This window comes from Meleagris gallopavo, chromosome 3, assembly GCF_000146605.3.
Source record: "Meleagris gallopavo isolate NT-WF06-2002-E0010 breed Aviagen turkey brand Nicholas breeding stock chromosome 3, Turkey_5.1, whole genome shotgun sequence".
Classification (NCBI taxonomy): domain Eukaryota; kingdom Metazoa; phylum Chordata; class Aves; order Galliformes; family Phasianidae; genus Meleagris; species Meleagris gallopavo.
The window spans coordinates 13,733,991-13,754,703 of record NC_015013.2 but is presented as its reverse complement, the minus strand read 5'-3'; the positions used below and the strand labels follow the sequence as shown (position 1 = coordinate 13,754,703).

General features: G+C 39.8%; 2 protein-coding genes and 1 long non-coding RNA gene across 5 annotated transcripts in view; 2 read left to right on the top strand and 1 right to left on the bottom strand.

The window, feature by feature from the left end:
* Window positions 1-13,557, bottom strand: part of LOC104910128 — an 85,441-nt gene extending 71,884 nt beyond the window's left edge. For both annotated transcript variants that reach the window (XR_004159148.1, XR_004159150.1), the window contains exon 1: window positions 13,478-13,557. This is a non-coding gene — a long non-coding RNA (uncharacterized LOC104910128). The remainder of the gene's footprint in view (window positions 1-13,477) is intronic.
* LOC100544385 (serpin B10-like) lies at window positions 90-8,012 on the top strand. The gene is made up of 8 exons (XM_010708422.3): window positions 90-225; window positions 1,645-1,822; window positions 2,924-3,037; window positions 4,752-4,886; window positions 5,255-5,372; window positions 5,737-5,879; window positions 6,401-6,556; window positions 7,460-8,012. The coding sequence occupies exons 2-8, from the start codon at window positions 1,655-1,657 to the stop codon at window positions 7,862-7,864; spliced, it is 1,239 nt and encodes a 412-aa protein (XP_010706724.1). The 5' UTR covers window positions 90-225; window positions 1,645-1,654; the 3' UTR covers window positions 7,865-8,012.
* LOC100546242 (heterochromatin-associated protein MENT) lies at window positions 11,477-17,696 on the top strand. 2 transcript variants are annotated; one of them, XM_010708423.3, is made up of 9 exons: window positions 11,477-11,621; window positions 12,199-12,241; window positions 12,936-13,112; window positions 13,499-13,582; window positions 13,969-14,106; window positions 14,674-14,791; window positions 15,163-15,305; window positions 16,129-16,296; window positions 16,640-17,696. In XM_010708423.3, exons 3-9 carry the CDS (start codon window positions 12,945-12,947, stop codon window positions 17,051-17,053), a joined length of 1,233 nt encoding a protein of 410 aa, XP_010706725.1. In that variant the 5' UTR covers window positions 11,477-11,621; window positions 12,199-12,241; window positions 12,936-12,944; the 3' UTR covers window positions 17,054-17,696. The 2 variants fall into 2 exon arrangements, with proteins under 2 accessions (XP_010706725.1, XP_003204841.1); XM_003204793.4 differs by lacking the exon at window positions 12,199-12,241.
* Window positions 17,697-20,713: the final 3,017 nt, after the last annotated feature.

The following is a 20,713-nucleotide window of genomic DNA, read 5'->3' as shown; positions in this document are numbered from 1 at the left end:
TCTTGTATGGTATTACTCTCACCGTCACTTCACATCCTACTCTGAGATGATTCAGTTCTTCCATAGGGATGTGGCCTTTAGGGCAAAATAAATTGCAGTGTCATGAGTCATAAGAACCTTTGAAGAACAGGTCAGGCAGACTATAAATTCAGCCTACCCACCATCTGAACTGCAGAAACTTTGGACAGACCCAGAGCAGCAGTCTTCCTCCCTGCACAAAACAAGGTACTGTAATTATTTCTAGAGATTATTTATTTCATGAACTGTTGGATGATGTTGACAAATGCATAGAAAAAAAGGCAGAAGGAATCTGAATAGAAAAGAACAAATACTTGAGGAAGAATTTTACTAAGATGGCACAGGTAAGGTCTAGAAGGGGCAAGTCTCAGAAATATGCAGCAAGAGCAACTTATTCTACATAATTCTCACTGGTAGAAATGTATATCATAACAGAATAAGAGCCAGTGTGTTTGCTTAAGTTAGATCATTTGTTCCTGTGCTCTTCAGTTCTTGTTTACATCAAGACACAGTCAGTGCATCTTTATGGCCATTCTGTATAAACCAGAATAGCTCCTACTACATACCTAAAGCTCTCAGCTTCAACTGCAATGCAAAGAACAAAGAGCACCACTTGTGTTCTACTGAATAAGGAAATCTTGTTTTGCAGAACTGGAAAACTAGCACCCTAAGACAGAGTTTCAGGAAATTTTTGAAGGTTAAAAATGGAAATCAGGATACTTCTTAGCACACAGTAGTTAGAGGCTGCTTGCCTAGTGCTTCAATATCTTCTTGTATCCTAAAGGAATAGAGTATTTGTTCACTATAGTTATGAGCACCAAAAGGCTCTTGCACCAGTAGTCATAAGAAACAATCTCTTAGCATCTTCTAGCCCATGCACCAGTGAGTAACATTATCACATGTCACTCCAAGATACTGTAAAGTACAATAAATGTCCTGATTAACAAATACAAAATGGAATAGGAGGCTGCTTTTTCTATATCATTTGAGTTTGGTTAGTGTCGTTGGTGAAATGGGCTACACTACACTTAATATAACTTTTTAGTAGCTAATCCTCCACATTTTTCATAGAGACATCTCTCTTCTTTCCATCTGTAAGTTCTTTACTATGTCATTATATTGCTTACATAGAATTCACCATACAGTTATAAATTGCATGCTTTTCTTTTTAGTACAACACTGTAACCGTGTTATTTTGATAAGTTTTCATTTGTACCTCTTGACTGTCCCTTGCACAGACATCTGTCTTTCCAAGTGAACTTCTGCTGAACCAGGAGAGTTCACTCATACACTACAAACAACACACATAGTTGGCAGAAATGAATGCTGTACCAGTGCTGACAGGTCAGAATGCTTTCATTCAGTTTCCTGAAGTCAGAGGAGAGCTGAGGAAAATACTGGCACAGTCTAGATTTTGCCTTTGGACAAACACTGCCAGTGACTCTCAATCATTCAAAGGATCACTGTAATGCACTGTCAGTCTTCCACAATCAATAAGTGTTGAAAATACTTCTAGAAAGCCTACAGATCATAAAATAAACTTCAAATACTGAAAGGAAGCCTGTAGACATATAGCAAACACAATTAATTCTTAGCTAATAACATTTTTTGTCCCTTTCTGTGCAGGTTCAGAACAATGGAAGCTTTAAATAAAGCAAACACAAGCTTTGCTCTTGACTTTTTCAAACATGAGTGCCAGGAAGATGACAACGAGAACATTTTGTTCTCCCCTTTCAGTATCTCATCTGCCCTGGCTACTGTGTATTTGGGAGCCAAAGGCAACACTGCAGATCAGATGGCAAAGGTGAGTCTGAGAAGAGCTGATCTCTTAGAGTAACATTCTCTATGAAAGAAATTTACCATGATGCATCAACAGAAAACCAGATACAGGTCAAAAGACACAGCCTACAGTAGCTTCTGCAAACACCAAATGGGAGCACTGGCACTAGTCACTGGAGACACTCTCTCCTTTTAAATCTCACTGAAAGAAAGAAGGGCTCTTTATCCTAAAGCTCAATAATTGAGCACTCACCAGTGAGAGGGAGACTTGGATTCTCCAACCTGCCTTCCCCCAGAAAATTCTCATTTTCTGTCTCATCACTTTGGAAATGGCCCTATGCAGAAAGACCCTTTGCTATATCTCTAGTAAGTTTTATGCTTTGCTAACATAAATCTACAAACTCACGAGGTCAGAGAAGAAACACAGGGTGATAATACAACCCCTTCTTTTGAGTATGTACTTTACAGGAAAAATTACATACTGAAGTTCCTAAACTCTATTTGTGCAAAGTTCACAGCTTCAACAGGCAGCAGTGAGAACAACCCCAATGCAAACATGGTTACCTAGCCTTTACTGCAGAAGAACTGGTGAATTGGCCTCTGCTAAGGCAGCAGTCCAACTACTGAGCTACAGGACAAATGAGGACCAGCGGGGTCACAAAGAAAGGAGAGATCTTCTGTCAGGAAGAAGGGAAAACAAAACAAAACAAAAGGCTTCTGAAAAAATGTTCCAAGGTTAGATGTACAGTTTTGAAGCCTGGGTAAGGTGCCCAGAGGAAGGTATTTAGGGTATGAATCTGCTCCCAGTGTTTTCCTGTTTTCTGACATGTAGGGGCTCTCTGTTTATACTTATACTTTGGTAGTTTCCACCTGGAAATAACTGGTCCTTCCCAGGTATAATCCTGTGAGTGCAAGGACCAACCTGAAGCAGCAAATTCCTCTAGAAATACCAGATCCATGAGAGTTCTGCTTACAACCCTCATCTAAGTATGCTCAAGACATCTTGTACACATGGGTTCAAAAGTAAAATCTGTCTTTGTCTTTTCATCACCCGACCTATGACATCACTGAAAGTTTTTACTGAAATTTTCTGTCATTGCATTTATTACTGCAATTTCCACTGTAGGTACTCTACTTCAACGAAGCTGAAGGAGCCAGAAACGTCACCACAACTATAAGAATGCAAGTCTATTCCAGAACAGATGAGCGCCTATCAAATCACCGTGCCTGTTTCCAGAAGGTATATCACCAAGTCTAATGATCAAGCTATGGTCATGGTAACACGTTCCCTCGCTTTTATTTTCCCTCTCTGCTTGCCTTCCTCAAATGCAGTGTACACAACTGTTTGGTATAGCATCCTGTGATACCTTCATCTTATGCAATATTTGAGACACGCTTCCCATTTTTAGGTAGAATTGCAAAATTTAACCTCAAATTTGTGAAATTTGAAATGTAATGATTGGGGCTATTCTCTATCAATGGATCTCTTGATCCTCCCTTCAGCTTTGAGGAGAGGTTTCTTTCTCTCTTTTTTTTCTCTTTTTTCTTTTTTCCTCTTTCCTTCACTCTTCCTTCCTTTTTCTCTTTCAATCTTTCTTTCTTTCTTTCATTCTTTTCTTCTTTATTTCTTTTCTTTTATAACTATTACTGTTCAATAGCTAGTTATTTAGCAACACGTTCTTTGAACAGGCATGGTCCCTATCTCAGAACAAATCAAAACAACAATACTACTCTCCCACAATTTGATTGCGGCATCAACACAACAGCAACAACAAAAAAACTACAGAAGTAACTTTTACAGGCTACCTGTGCTTGATACATTTCAGAAATTAGTTTCCATTTCATTCGAAAGTTTAGTGAATAAACTGGCATGTTGGAATTTCCTAAGGTGGACTTTGCAATAAATCTTAAAGAAATGGAAATTATTGTATTCCTGAGATATTTCTTCGACAGACTGGCAGGCATCTTTTTTTCAAAATAGACATAATTTAAGAGAGCAGAAAATTTGGAAATCAAACTCTGAGTGAGTAAAGCCATTTTTCCTCACTGACAATGCAGCCACTGTGGTAAAGTTCCTCTCCCCACTCTTTCCCATCAGTCTTTTTTCTTTCTGTGGGTAAATCATTTCCCTGAAGTCTATCCACAAAACCCCTGTGGCAGCAAGTTCTGATAAATGGGAACTTGAGTCTACAGCCACGGTGGGAAGAGTAATTTTGGGGACTACGTCAACAACCCATTTACACTGCATGAACAGGAGATGGATTGTTTCTCATGAGTAATGCCTGTTTGAACTGTAAGAACGATGGAGATCTTCAGGCAGTGAAAAGAAACTGTTCTAATAGCTTAGAAATTTAGATGGCTGTTCATGCCTCTGATTCTCTTGTAATAACAAGATGAATACAACACAGGTCTAGTTTTTCAGTTCACTAATTCACAACTTCATTTACTCAAGCTGGTTTGACAGTTTGAGTCCACGTTCATTTAATCCTGTTACTTAAATATAAAGAATTTACTGCAGTTACTGCAACAAAAAGCATTTGCAAAATATTAATATTTAGAGGAAGGTTAAAAAAGTTAGAAGCAAACTTACCACATAATTAACTTTTATAAATCTAATCAGTAGTCACACAGCCAAGTCTTCATGTATAGTCTAGCAATTACATTCTGTCTCTCTCCCTGATGTACTTTGTTTTGCAACGTCCATTTAGAATCCCTTAAATATTCTACACAGTTCAAGCTCTTACTACTTGCATTCCAGGGCTCTTACAGAGTCCATAGCATATCTGAAACTTTTAGTAATTTCACATAATTCCTTTAATATCTGTCTGAGCTAGTACACATCTTGTATTGCAGGACAGGCAACACCATCTGAATAGCAATAGTTTACATAGAGCTGCATGAGGAAAGAATTTAGAAATTTTGAAATGCATAACCCTTATTTCCTTGTCTCCAAGACAGAAATAGGCAAATCAGGTAATATCCATGCTGGGTTTAAAGCACTCAACTTGGAAATCAACCAACCCACTAAAAATTACCAGCTCAGAAGTGTCAACCATTTATATGGAGAAAAGTCACTGCCTTTCAGTAAGGTACGTAGGCCATTTATTCATGTTATACTGTGTGTGTCAAACGTTATGATCTATCTACGACAACAAACAATAATAATTTATATACTTTCAAATATTTTCATTACATCTGCAAATTGTGTTATTATCTTTAACATGCATACTTCCTGTGAGATTCCTCTTGAGAATAGGATGTGTATTTAATTTGTGTGATTTACAGATGTGGCTAGGCAAAAACATTTAAATTATGTATTTCCAAATAAAAATACTGTGTTCTTCTGACAAAATGCTGCAGCCTATGTAATTTTCATTTACTCTCTCCACTTGGCTATTTATTGGCATTCACACTGGCAGGCAACAAACATAAGACAGATGTCTCTCTTGCACTGCAGGAATACTTACAGTTAGCGAAGAAATACTACAATGCAGAACCACAATCGGTTGACTTTGTGGGAGCAGCAAATGAAATCAGAAGAGAGATCAATTCCAGGGTTGAAAACCAGACTGAAGGTAAACTCTCACATCTACTCTCCCAGTTCTGAAGGAAGTAATTTTAGTCATGAACAAATTCTTTGTGCCCAAAGGGCCCAAGGTAGGTAAACAGTTTAACTCAGAAAGGGAAATCAGAACAATTTTGCTAAGGTAATCATCTGCTGGCAAGCCCTTACTAAAATTATCTTTCTCCATTTGAAAGGGAGAGGAATGTGGTTTTCTTTATAAATCAAGGTTGTCATGGATTTGTGAATCTCAAGTTAGAAGCATGCCAAATCAACACTTTAAATTTCCTTGTCTTATGTCTTCATTAACTATGCCAACATTTACTCTGTAACAGTAAAGCTGCACAAATATGTAAATGTTCTTTGGTTTTCTCTAGGTAAAATAAAAAGTCTTCTGCCTCCTGGATCCATAGATTCACTCACCAGGCTAGTTCTGGTAAATGCACTCTACTTCAAAGGAAACTGGGCAACAAAGTTTGATGCTGAAGAAACCAGGCAAAGGCCTTTCAGAATAAATACGGTATGGTAACATATTCCCTTATACACCAGACTGCAGGTTGAAAAAATAGTGAAAAAGATGGAGGAGATAAATTCCTGTCATTCTTTAAATCCACATAGCACTAAAATTAGAATATTTAAAACATATGTTATATCCTTCTTAGCACGACTTCAGTATAAAGATTGCACACATATGCTAGCACCCAAGGCACAAATAAAATTAACAGAAGCCAGCTTAAAACAAACTTCCACATGCCTCTTACAGCAGGAAAAACATAGATGTGAATAAAGCTGTATGAACTAGTTCTATACATTTTCATTTTTAACCATACAATGAATCAGAGTGGAACGGAGCTTCCAGTAAATATGTGTCATCCCAGCTGGCTAAGATAGCCTTCTTAGCCTCCAAGTGCATTCCCAGAAGAGAGGGACCCTCTGTACATCCTACAGTTTCTCTTAGGGATGTACCTCCACCATGCTATTCAATGTAGTCTTTTACCGTTCTGGGTATAAATAGCAAGGTTTTCGTTTGATTTATTGCAGCATACAACTAAACCAGTGCCAATGATGCACCTGACTGATAAATTTAATTGGACCTACGTAGAATCAGTCCAGACTGATGTTCTTGAGCTTCCATATGTCAATAATGACCTCAGTATGTTCATCCTGCTGCCACGGGATATCACTGGCCTACAAAAGGTAAAGGGTAACTGTAAGCTCAAATTGTGTGAGAAACAAGAATGTTTTCATGCATATCCATGGTAAAGGATAAACATTAGGTTACAGTCTTATTTCTAGGAAAGAAGGTACAGATGAGGCTCAAGGAAAAACAAGCCCCAACATTGCCCAAATGTTATGAAATTGAACCTCTTGAATGTTTTGTTTAGTTTTCTTTTTAGCTCCTGGCAGGTGGCACTTCTGTGCTTTCTAATGTTGATCAGTGCTGGAAATAAGTAGCCCAAACCCAAAAGACTGGCTCTAACTCCAGCTAAAGAACAATGAGGACAGAAGGACAGTTCTGTTGACTATCTGTACTGACTCAGACAGATATTATTACAATAAAAAAAAAAGCACAAGCTAGACGCCCTGCATTACTTTCTATGATGTTCAGAGCTAATATACATGTACACTGCCACCTTCTGTAAACACACCGAACCTGACTTCAGATAGTAAACTATTGTGAAATTCTCATTTATATTAGTGGGTGTTTTGTAGAAAAAAAAAGTTAGTTTCACTAAATTCTAAGACATACAGAAAACAGAAATGTGAGCACCACGTCAAATAGAATATTGTTACTTGACGGTGATGTTGTTTTACAAATATTTAACCCCTCTGTATTCCCTGATGATTATTGAGAACGGTTCAAATACTGCACTGACATACAGTAGAGAAAAATACTCCTTCCTAGTAGAAAATATTTCAAAGTTGGCATTTCACTAATGGTTTTTGTACTTGAAAAGTACAATTTTTTTCGACAAAAAAAGCTACAAAATTTTTGTAGCTTGAAAAGTTCTTAAATAAGAATATAGAAGAAATCAACCTTAGAGAACAGTTTTTTTGAACACTGTGTAATTTTCTGGCTCTCTTTTCAATTAACTGCAGCTAATAAATGAATTGACTTTTGAAAAATTGTCTGCATGGACCAGTCCAGAATTAATGGAGGAAATGAAAATGGAAGTGTATCTACCCAGGTTCACAGTAGAAGAGAAATATGACCTGAAATCTACTTTGAGCAAGATGGGGATGGAAGACGCTTTCACAGAAGGTCAAGCTGATTTCAGTGGAATGTCAGAGAATGCTGACCTGTTTTTGTCACAAGTTTTTCACAAGTGTTATGTGGAAGTCAATGAAGAAGGCACAGAGGCAGCGGCTGCCAGTTCAGCATCTCTAGCATCACGAAGCCTTGGTGCTACAGTTTTTTTTGTAGCAGATCATCCTTTTCTCTTCATTATCAGACACAACAAGACCAAGTGTGTCCTTTTCTTTGGAAGGTTCTGCTCCCCCTAGAAAATCAACTATTAATAAACAAGCCCTTACAACAACAATGAACACAATGTATGCCATGAAGAACACCTCCACAGACTTTACCCTTTTCCTGTACTATTGACAATCTCTGCTAGAAGAGAGCTCATATTAAAAATAACATGAATTCAAACCTCTGATTCATTTTCCTTTGCAAAGAATCCTAGCATTGTATACAGCACTATAAAACACCAAACTGCACACTGAACAACATGGATGTGTCTTTTCAGTGCTTTCCAAACCAGAACTGCTACAATGCAGAACAGACAAGCTGATCTAAAACAGTACTTCCCGATACATTTCCTTTTGCACATAAGAAAAGAAACAGGAGAAACTCATTCCTGCATAAAGTTGTCACCTCTCTTCAAAGCTAACTGACCCAGGCCACCTCTACCACAGCCTTGTCAGTTTTAAATCAGCTTCACAACATAGCATGGCTGGTAATGAAACAAAGCTGCAAAATCCTCTGTGTTACCGGTACTGTTGATTTGCTCTTGCACACAGAGGAGCTAACACGTACTTTCTAATCTGTGCCCCTCATAAATTGGCAAATACCAAACAATACAGAACCAGAGTAAAATAAAACACATACCTTGAAATGCTCTCTTTCGTCATAATTGTCATTCATTCAACACTGTTGCAGCCCAGCACTGCATTGCTTTACTCTCCTTTTACTTTGCCACTTATTTTGCTGCTTGGAAGCAAGACCAAGTGGGAGAATCAAGTCTGTAATGTTAACTCCCTAAGTGCTGTCTCAAAGATTACATGCAAATTCTCCCCTACATATTCACTGCTTTCACAGCTCTTATTCCTAAGGAGGGGGTATTCCCAATCAGTCATGCACATCTAAGAACACAGGTGATGCTCCTATTTCTCTGAATTCAGAATGGTGAGAAAAGGACTGGGTCTTTTAACAGCACTTGCACACACTGACAGCATCTCACTATAAACATCCCTTCCCAGGAAGGGAGGATACCTTTTTCCTGGCAGAGAGAGGAGTGCTGACTGATGGTGAGTCTTTTCTGTATTATTCCATGTGGCCAGGCTCCTTTTTAGCTCTGCTTCCCAAATGGGAAGGAATATAGGGAGAGTATTGTGAAGCAAAAGCTTTATTGTATCCTCACACAGCCTCACAAGCACTGCCTTCTGCCTGAGCTATGAAACATATCACAGGATCTCAATGCCCAGAGGCGTTTCTGACATGTCCTGCTTCACCTAACATAATGGCTTCAAGTCACTGAAGCACTACCTGATGTTTCTCAGGAATAAAGACACAAAAGCCATATCTGGGAGGCCAAGGAGAAACAAAACCCCAACAGTGCGCAACCGAACTCAGAAACAAATGTCATCCACCTTTTCTATTTTAAGCATAGTTACAAAGATGAAAGAGTGAATGTCCTCTTGGCAATGCTGGATCATTACCAAAGGCCAATGGCAACCAAATTAGAGGGTGAATCTTGCATTGAGGAACAACATTTTCTCATGGTAAGTAGCACCGCACTAGGGCAGATTGCCTAGAAAAACTGAGGATTTCCAATTCAGGAAAGGGCTTTAGCTGACCTAATTTACCTGTGGGCCTGCTCCAGGCATGCACTGGACTATAAACCAGCTTCTGTCTTGTTTCTGTCAACATCCATTCTACCTTACCACCTCAATTTCTCATCCTCTCTGGCACCTGTGCAGCTTGACTAGCAGGGGCAGTTAGCTTGCTTGCTTGCTTGCTCTCAGCATTTCTTCGGGATTTGGAATCTCTCTAGCTTGGCATTTCCCACTGATCAATCATTCAGTGGACCTTTCTTCTACCCTGATTTTTTTTATAACCATTCTCATTGTCCTAAAGTAACCACTTGTTTAATTTCTGGCATTTCTTCATTGCCTTGCATAACACTGATTTCTATAACTTTTCAGAAGACTTGACCCACTCTGTTCCTGTAATCAGGCTTACAGCAAAATGCTTGGCACACCATAGTTTCCTTCCCTCCCTCCTCTTTCCTTCCGTCCCTTAGACTCTTACAGATGTTGCCACTACCTTCCCCTTCTCTTACCCACCCAAGAGCAGCCCTGCTGCCTTCTGGGACAGCAGAGTGACAACTATTGTATTTATCCCTGCTATATTTTTTTCACCCCTTCCTTGCTCAAGTTCTGCCAGTGGGGCTGTTTCAGTTCTTGCCCTCCTCCATGGCATGCAAGTACTGTGCACTAACTCAGTATTTTGCAGTGTTTCTCTGAAGTGTCTCCCAACCATGGATGCAATGAGATTCTTTCACCAACACAAGAAGCAAGGTGTTCAGCCTTACATCTTCAATGGCTTTGCCTCTGCCTATGCTCCCAATGATCTTCACTCTGAAGCTTGACTCTCAGAGACTAATTCAGTCAGTAAGCTCTTGACATGTTACACTGATGCATCTTATTCATAGAATCATAGAATGGCTTGGGTTAGAAGGAACCTCAAAGATCATCTCAAAGCTTCCTGCCAACGACTAAATCAGGCATTATATCAGGCTGCCCAGAGCCCCATCCAACTTGGCCCTGAACATCTGCAGGGATGGGGCATCCACAACTTCTTTGAGCAGCCTGTTCCAACATCTCACCACTTTCTCAGTGAAAACTTTCCCCGACGTCTAATCTAAGTCTACCTTCTTTTAGTTTAAAACCATTCCCCCTTGTACTATCACTAACTACCCATGCAAAAAGTTGATTTCCCTCCTTTTAGGTTCTTCTTTTAGGTACTTGAAGGCTGCTATCAGGTCTCCCCTGATCCTTCACTTCTTCAGACTGAAGAAATGCAGCTTCCTCAGCCAATCTTCATAGAAGAGGTCTTCCAGTTCTCTAATCACCTTCATGGCCCTGCTCTGGACTCGTTCCAAAAGGTCCACATCTTTCCTGTGCTGGGTGCCTCATGCCTGGACACAGCACTTCAGATGAGGTCTCATGAGGGTAGAATATAGGGGGACAATCACCTCCCTCTCCCTGCTGGCCACCTTCTTTTGATACAGCCCAAGATACTGTTGGCCTTTCAGGCTACAAGAGCCCACTGCTGGCTCATGTTAAGTTCTTCATCTGCCAGGATCCCTAACTCCTTCTCAGTAGGGCTACTCTCGATGAGTTCTTATCCTAGTACAGACACGTATCTGGGATTGCTTCAGCACAAGTGCAACACCTAACACTTGGCCTTTGTGAACCTCATTATGTTCACATGAACCCAATCCTCAAGCCTGTCCAGGTCTCTATTAAAAAACAAGAGTCATGGCTTCACAAGGCTGAAAAGTTGGATCAGTCCTACAATACCTGCTTACATTCAGAAACCAAAACCATTCTGGTTCTGTAATCATTTTACTAGATTTATTTATTTTAAACAACAGGCCAGTTGTCTTCACAACACCAGAAGATCATTGAAATGAATGAGTGAATTGTTTTGCTGTCCTCCCAGTAGACAATTGTGGTGTAACAGTTTAAATGAGATTATGATCCACTTTGTTCCTCTGAAATGCCTAAAACAAAAACGTAACAAGATGAACAAGGAACTAAAACATAACAAGATCAACAAGGAAGACAAAACCATGTGAGATCTTTTTGGGATTCATTAGAGAGAAGCTTTGAGTAGGTGGGAACAGAGTTGACATCAGAGAGAAGGAAAGGGAAGTGCAAACAGTACTATATTTCTAAATTTATTCACTGCTTAACACGCAGACACAGAACCTGACAGGACAAGACTCAGGTCTTCTCTCTCACGGGATCACAGGTAAGCATTTAAACCAATTTAAATAACTTTTCTGATGTTTTTAAATAGTTATCTATAGCTTGCATGACGGTGGAAGTATATTAAAACGTACCAGGGTTATACTGTAGTCATTTTTTATATATTCTTTTCTAGATCTTATGCCTTATAGAAACTGAATGTGTGGGCTAAGGAAAACAGCTGGGGGCATAACTGATCACAAGAAGGAAAATCTTGTCAGGACAGTAGTTGTCTTACTAATTACAATATTCAGTTTGATAAAGGAGTCTCATACTTCAGGCGAAGCAAAGGCCATTTTCATTCTGCCTTGTACATGACAAGGGACTCAGGAGTAGAGTAAGACAGATTTCTATCCTGATGCTCATTTGGTCAGGTTCTCCAAGGAGAGGATGTCACTCTGTGGTACAGATTTGGTATAGACAGGATAACGACTGCCAGAAAAACTGAAGTGGTTTGTAGCAAAAAACTTGATAAATATCTGTGGACTTCAGAGACTGACCTGCAATTTCTGCAGTGCCATTCAATAAATATAAATCTTTCTTTACATAATAATAACAACAATAAAAACAATATTTTCCAGTCTCTCTATCAGAAAACAACATCAAGAAGGTACTACTGAACAGGTAAGTTAAAGTTTGGAACGCTCATAGCTTATACACATAGATATTTGCCAGTTTCTGAGGAAAATAAAATTGCCAGAATATAAAGAAGAGACTGTAGTTAGACTTTGTGAATAAAATGGTAACACTCCAAAAACAAATAACAACTTTGCCATACATTATATTATCTGAAATGGGTGGCTAGCCAGAAAAATTCCATAAGCCCAAGAGTTACACCTAAATACATTCTCAGTATTAGGTCCTAATTCTACCTAGATCCAAAATAAGGTAGTGAAAATCTCAGATGTCCCACGTACGAAAATTACTTAAACTTCCCTGGGAATATTACTTTGATAATGAGTTAGGAATGAAAATGAACAAGATATGCAGCTTACAAATCTACACACTTTTGAAAACCAAAGGCAGAAAGAAACATGAATAAAAGGGCAGATCTATAAAAGAGGACACATCTATAATTATAGGGAAATATAAGATGGATAACAAAAACCTAAAAGAAATTGCTGTTCCCAGCAGGTGGCACATGTATACATATGTATATGTATATGTATATGTGTAGAAGATGTAACATACAACTAGGTTATTTGTTTCAAAAGGTACCAACGCACTGCATTGCAAATGTAACATTTCTCACTAATATGCACTGCATACATCATTTTAGATGTTCAAATACTAAGTTCTGTTTGTTGCCTCTTTCCAGGCTGTAGCAATGGAACAGGTTTCAGCATCAATTGGCAACTTTACAGTTGATCTTTTCAACGAGATAAATGAGACCAATAGAGACAAAAACATTTTCTTTTCCCCTTGGAGTATATCATCTGCTCTCGCCCTGACATACCTGGCTGCAAAAGGCAATACAGCAAGAGAGATGGCAAAGGTAAGTAGCTCTGTGAAGCTATGATGCTCAACACTGCCCAGCACTGCTGTTGAGATGCCCTGTTCCATCATCATAGGGAAAAACTACATTTGGGTTTGCACAAATGCATTGATATTGCTGAGTGCAATGGCTGTGGAAGGGAGTTCAGCCTTGTCATATGCAGACAAAAGTACTGTGATGACGTTCACAGAGGGAAGCAATACTATTCCTTGTACTGTATGGGATTTACATATACTACAGCTCCAGTGTCCCCCTGATTAGATCAGAAGATAGCACAGTGAGTTATCATAAGGAGCCAAACAAGACAACCGTTTTACCTCTATTAGGTTTTAAGTCATGCAAATTCTTTCATGCCAACTTCTTACCTCTGGAAACTCTATTTGCAGGTTCTTCATTTCACTAAAGCTGTGGAATCTGAAAGCTCTTCTGTGGCCAGACCTTCTCGGGGCAGACCAAAAAGAAGAAGAATGGTATCTGTTAGACCTGAAATCACAAGATAAGAATTAAAATGTCTGGAAACAGTTTTAAGAGTCCACTATTTCTTGTTCACAGCTCTCTTTATGTTTAAAGTATAAAACCCAGTATACTTTGCAACACATCCAATTTTAGTTCTTTTCACTCATTCAGACTCAAAAGTATAGAAGCACAAGTCACTGGGATAGTCTGGAAGGTTTGCAATATGGTAAATCAGTTAATTAAGTCATAAATGGAGCTCTGCAAACTGCAGTGGCAAATTTGGAAAGATAAAAAGTAAGAGAAAGGAACAGAAATCCCTCCCCAACATCTATCCCTTTGCGTGTTTCAAAAACTTCATGCAAAAAATGCAACTGGTAAATGTACAGTTTCTCTTTCCAAGGACCCTGAGCATGAGCAAACTGAAAACATCCACTCTGGATTCAAAGAGCTCCTGACAGCCTTCAACAAACCCAGAAACACCTACTCACTGAAAAGTGCCAACCGTATCTATGTGGAAAAAACCTATCCATTGCTGCCTGTAAGTTGAATGGTTTTATTTCAAAGAGGATTAAGAAAAATTGCCAAAAAAAGAGAAAAGTTTTGCACTGTATTCATTGTATTCACTTGTTATTAATAGAACAGATTTGAAGCTGTCCATAAATGCCACAAATGACGAGTCTTGGCTTCTAGTGATAAACTTCACTGGAAAATACCATTTGGGCTTCTCCCAGTATATAAGAATGCATTTGGCTGTAATGCAGGACTGCTTTTCTTGTAGTACAGCTTTATCACTAGGAACCTGAATACATACAATTGAAAATGAGATATTAAAATAAGCACATCCAGGGGATGTGCACAGTCTTCTTTCCTTCTCCAAATAAAAGTGGGAATGAGAGAATAAGAGAAGGAAAATGTTTGTCCTTTGGTTATTTCTTAACCGTTAACTCACCGCTCAATAGAGAGCACAAGGCTACATCCTGCAGTTGCCTATGTGCAAAAAGTTAACAAGAAGTCCAAGAGCTAACAAATTACTTTCTGGACTATAAAAATACTGTACAATACAGAATATTTCCTTCTTTCTTTCTTTTTATATGCCATTTTCCAGACATATATACAGCTCAGTAAGAAATACTATAAGGCAGAGCCAAACAAGGTTAACTTTAAGACAGCACCGGAACAAACCAGAAAGGAAATCAACACCTGGGTGGAAAAACAAACCGACAGTAAGTTGAGCTCGACCCCAACATCCTTCCTCTTCCTGCTGCTCCCTTTGGGACCCTGTTTCCACACTTGTGACTGTAGCACCCAGGTCATGCCTTCTGGTGTGGGCAGTAGATGGCTGTCTGCTTCCAGTTGCTTGCCATGAGACTGTGGCATTTTTTTCAGGCAAGAACCAATTGCTGTCAGCTAGCCAGGAGAACTGGGCAGCAAACAGCAAACAGACTAACTGGTTTATGTCAAGGAAGTAATACAGGGAGTAGGGCACTGAGGCTTGCACTCTTTCAGTAAGGAGTTGAACAGAGCGGATAAAGAATCAAAACATTCCCTCACTTTGTTACAGTGGAGTAAAGTCTGACTTTTCTGATTTTAAAAGGTAAAATCAAGAATTTGCTGAGTTCGGATGATGTGAGAAGCATAACCAAGTTGATCTTGGTCAATGCCATTTATTTCAAGGCAGAATGGGAAGTGAAATTTCAGGCAGGACACACATCTATGCAACCCTTCCGACTGAGCAAGGTAAGCTCCTCTGGTGTCCTGCTTACAGCAAGCAGACTGGACTGTGCACCTACTGTTACCATCTTTTATTTCATCCATCCTTTAGCCATGCCTTGGTAAACAGACTCTCTGTAAAGTTGTTTACAGCAAAATGTGTCAGTGGTCAGCTCACCAACATTTATGGAAATTAAGATGCTGCTCAGGCAAAGGATAACTAGATCCAGATGGAACACAGTTTCCAAAAATGCTAGAGTCACTTAAAGCCTTTTTGCAAAACTAAGGTATAAGGGCTAGATTGTAAAAATCAGATATTGAGAGTCCATGCTTCCTGGACAGGACCTGCATGCCATGCTATCAATGAGTACAGTACCCACACCTCTGTGCTGCACAGTCCAACTGCGAATACAGCTGCAGCAGCACAGCTCCACTGGATGGGTGCATGGCTGAGTGAGACTAGAAGTAATGTTGCCAGAGAGAGGAGATCACAAAAAGGCTGCACAACATTTATCCTCTTACACCACAGCTGTTTCACTGCTGTGGTGTTGGGTGGCTGTATGCCATGAATGCTCCATCCCCCTAATTCTTGCTGACATTTCTGGCTCCTTTCCTCTCTCCTCTGTGGGCTGTTGTGCATGTTCTGGGGAAAAGAGAAAATCAGTTAGCTCAGTCCCCAGCAAAATACTCTGGGACAAGAGACAAGATCAGCAATATTGTCCAGTCAAGAAAAGCCTTGGAAAAAGAATGTCAAATCTCTGTTACAAAAGCTGCTTATGAAAGTTTCCTCTTTACAAGGAGTTCCTTTTGTCAAGGAATAATTCCTAACCGATAAATGAATACCTTACAGAACAAGTCCAAGCTCGTGAAGATGATGTATATGAGAAATACATTTCCAGTTCTTATCATGGAAAAAATGAACTTCAAAATGATTGAGCTTCCATATGTGAAACGTGAACTCAGTATGTTCATCCTACTTCCTGATGACATCAAAGATGGCACTACTGGTCTTGAGCAGGTAAAAAGTTACGCTACATCCATTCTGTATCACCAGTCAGTCATCAGAACAAAAAGGACAGACTGATGACCATATGGCCCTTTCTTTCTTCTGCAATTAATCTGGCAAAAGTAGCACTCAAAAACTTGCAGCATTATGCCTCACATTTGCTTTGCAGCCTGTTCTCTGGTCATCAGTGAAAGCAATTTATATTTCATGTTTTTCAGCTGAATGTTAACTATGCCATTTTAAAAAACTGTTTAAAAAATCGATTAAAAAGAAGACAATCATAATTAATGATTGTTTTTTTAATTATTGGTTTATCCTTGCAATTATCAAATTCCTCTTATTTCTTAAACACTAGCTGGAAAGAGAACTCACCTACGAGAAGCTGTCAGAATGGGCTGATTCAAAGAAGATGACAGAAACTCTTGTGGATCTGCACCTGCCTAAGTTCTCTCTGGAGGACAGATATGATCTCCGTGATACTCTGAAGAGCATGGGAATGACAAGTGCCTTCAGCCTCAATGCTGATTTCAGTGGGATGACTGATAAGAGAGATTTGGTTATTTCCAAAGTCATTCATCAGTCTTTTGTTGCAGTTGATGAGAAAGGCACTGAGGCAGCTGCTGCTACAGCTGTAATTATAACAGTCACAAGTACAGCTATCAACTATGCTCTGACATTTAAGGCTGATCACCCTTTCCATTTCTTCATCAGACACAACAAATCCAAAACGATCCTGTTTTTTGGCAGACTCTGCTGCCCAGTAGAATGAATTACTCCTCGCTCCCAGAGGCATCCAAAGTTCACTTTTCAAAGGAAAAACGTGAACTGTAGTGTTAAAAGCTCAGCCTTCAACCATATAGCCATAAGTACTGGAAGTATATGTTTTTTTCCTTGAGTAAGGCAGCATCCAGACAGACCATGTGCCTCAAAGATTGTCTCTCTACTACTCCTTTCCATTACGCTAATGAAATTGCCTTTCATAGAAAGCAAATGCTTAATGTATAATTGCTAACCTCTGTTCACCTTGCATTTTGTCCTTATTTCTCTGAAAGCTCAAGGCTGAGGTTGATAAGCATCCCAACCAGCAATAAGACCAAGAAAACTAAATCAACATGCCTTACTGCTACCTCTTACTGAAATGTGATCTAAACAATTCAAATCTGCTTTCCATTTCCAATTTAATGTAATTGCATCTGCTTCCTGGCTAACATCTGCACAGTTTCCTTGTTACCTGGATCATTGATAAATGTATGATTTGTAACTTCGAGTGCCTTTCAGCTAAGATAGTCCTGGTATTGACAGAAACACCAGTAAGATTTTTATGCATGCTTCACTTCATTATTTTGCCATGATCTACATTTACAACAATAAATGAATTTGGAAGTATGTTTGTGCTATGCAAGATTCTAACTCACCTAGCTCTTTTAGAGCATCCCGTACAATGAATGGCTGACACACATTTCCACTCTAGCTGTTCCAAACCAACCATCACATCACCACTAATGTCAAAGTGTGAAACACTCTAATAAACCAGTGTCTTACTCCCACTAGATTTCATACAACACTGAAAACACTGTTGTTCAACATGTTGTCCTAGACATTTACTAGACACACCAAATCAAATGAAAGCCTGTGATGAGATAACAGTTAAGGCATTTGCCCAGTCTTGTTCAACATCTTCATCAATAATCTAGATAAAGGAATAAACTTGCTGCATCCTCAGCAAGTTTGCTGACAATAAGAAGCTGGGAGGAGTGGCTGACAGGCCAGGAGACTGAACTCCTGGACAGGCTGGAGAGTGGGGTGGAGAGGAACCTTGTGAGCTTCAACAAGAAAAAGCATAGGGTGCTGCATCTGGGGAGGAATAACTGCATGCATCAGTGCATATCAGGGGCTAGCCTGCTGGAAAACAGCTCTGAGGAAAAAAAGCTGGGTGTCATGGTAGACAACAGATTGGCCATGAGCCAACAGTGTGCACTTGTGGCCCAGGCAGCCACCGGTATTCTGGGGTGAATTAAAAAGAGTGAGGCCAGCAAGTTGAGCGAGGTGATCCTACCCATCTACTCTACCCTGGTAAGGCCATATTTGGAGTACTGTGCCCAGTTCTGGGCTCCTCAGTTCAAGAAAGACAGGAAACCACTGAAGAGAGTCCAGCAGAGGGCTGCAAAGTTGATTAGAGGCCTGGAGCATCTCCCATAGAAAGAAAGGTTTAGAGAGTACAGACTGCTCAGCCTGGAGAAGAAAAGACTAAGGGGTGGATCTCATCATTGTTTATAAACATCTAAAGTGCAGGAATCAAGTGAATAGGCCCAGACTCTTTTCAGTGGTGTGCAGCAAAAGGGGCAGTGGCCAAAAACTGCATGCAGAAAATTCTATAAAAACACTAAGAAGTACTTCTTTACTTTGAGGGTGACAGAGCACTGGAACTCCATAAGAGAGCTTATGGAGTCTCCTTCTCTAGAGATCTGCAAGACCTGCCTGGATGCTTTTCTGTACAACCTGTTGTACGAAGCTGCTTTCGCAGGGGGTTGGACTGGATGATCTCCGAGAGGTCCTTCCAACTTCTATGATTCTGTGATTCTGTGATCTGAACTAGCTTTCACTGTAAGCAATCAGCTTTCCATTTTTAACCACTGCTTACTGCACTATCAGCCCCCCTTGGAAGGGGCTGAAATAAAAGACTGACCAGAGCAAATAGCCCAAAAGAGTTGCTTCCAAACAGCCAATGCTGTATCAGTAACATCAGTTTCTTCCATTAGCTTAGGACGGCAGCAGCTGTGCTTTCCTTTGCCTATAGGAATTTCATAAAGTTCTGTAGCCATGATGATATCCAGCTATCACATGTGACAGAACATTATTTCAAGCAGCAAGATCTGAATGCTGGAGGGAAGTACTGTAAAAACTTAGCAAAATTCCACCTGTAATTACAGCTTACCCTCCACCACAACAAAAGGTAGTCTATTTGGAAATATACCTCCACCCAACAGTGTACACCTACGCCTTTTCTGTACACCATGTTGCTTCTAAATTCACTGCCCTCCCTCATCTGTAACCCCCAGCTCAGGGTTCAGCTGTCTGTCACTGAGAACCCACCTTGGTTCAGCCCAGCTGCACGCTACTGACTCAGCTTTACAAAGAAATGTACTAAGGTGTGGAAAAGCACACAAGTGAAAACTACACAATAAAAGTAAAGTAAAAATACAAAGAAGTTATTGTCAGGACGGAATAGTCAGCATAGCAAGGACTCGAGGATAAACATTTGCATATGGGGTGTAAAACTTTAATTAAAAAAAAAAGTTAAGAATTGGAATTCTCCAGTTTGTTCAGGTCCTTCTGAATGGCAGCAAAATCCTTCTGGATGGATGGTGTATCATCCACTCCTCCAAGTTTTGTATTGTCTGCAAACTTGGTGAGGGTGATGCTCTATCTCTGCATCCTGGTCATTAATGAATGTATAAATAATACTGACAGTGGTGTTAACCATTGGGGTACACCTTTAGAGACTCACCTGGATTTCGTGCCACTGATCACAACTCTCTGGGCCTGGCTGGGCTCACTTATCCATCCCATCATTTGTCAGCCTGGCAGGCTTTCAAGCAGCCTTACAGGAAAGAGTATTAAATGTAGTTTCTAAAGTCAAGGTAAACAACATTGAGTATTCTCCCCTCATCGAAGAGGCTAGCTGGCTAGCTGCTTCATCCTAGAAGGCAAACAGGCTGGCTAAGCATGACTTCCCCTTCACATATCAATCCTGACTACTCTCAATCTCCTTGTTCTTCATGAGTTTCACAGTAGTGTCCACCTCTGTGGTAGACTGACCTCATGACAAGCAGAAACGGCAGAGAGAGTACGAAATGATAAAGACAAGGAATGTTACAGTGCTGGTGTATTTTTGGTACTCGAGGCTTGGATGCAGAAAAAACAGCAACAATACAACCTATTTTAGGACTAAAATGCAAATGTATCAATAGTTTGTAAGGTTTTTATTTTACCATCAGTAACTGGAACAAGAAAATCCCTTTTTAAATATTATTTATACTCCAGTCACTTACAGGTCTATTGAAACCACTGTGATACTTATTCTCCTTTCTTCTCTTGGAGGACAAGGCTGAATGGAGAGCAAAAAACTGTAACTGGACTAAGTCTAGCACTGATTGTACTTTTTTTTTAACCAGGCATAAGTGTGAATGCCTAGATGTACCAAACTACAGAGTAAATTGATCACAGGCATAGGAGTACAACAATAGAATAGACAGAGTGCCCAAAAGCCAAATCTCACATCCACACTGAGAAAGCTGGGGATGAAAGATGACTTCATAAGAATGCCCGAGAAAAGAGACTGGTTTTATCAGAAAACTTTTAATGACCCATTTGTCAGAGACCAGCAAACCTATTTGTGGCCAGCAAGTCAGGCAGGGGTTTTGATGCT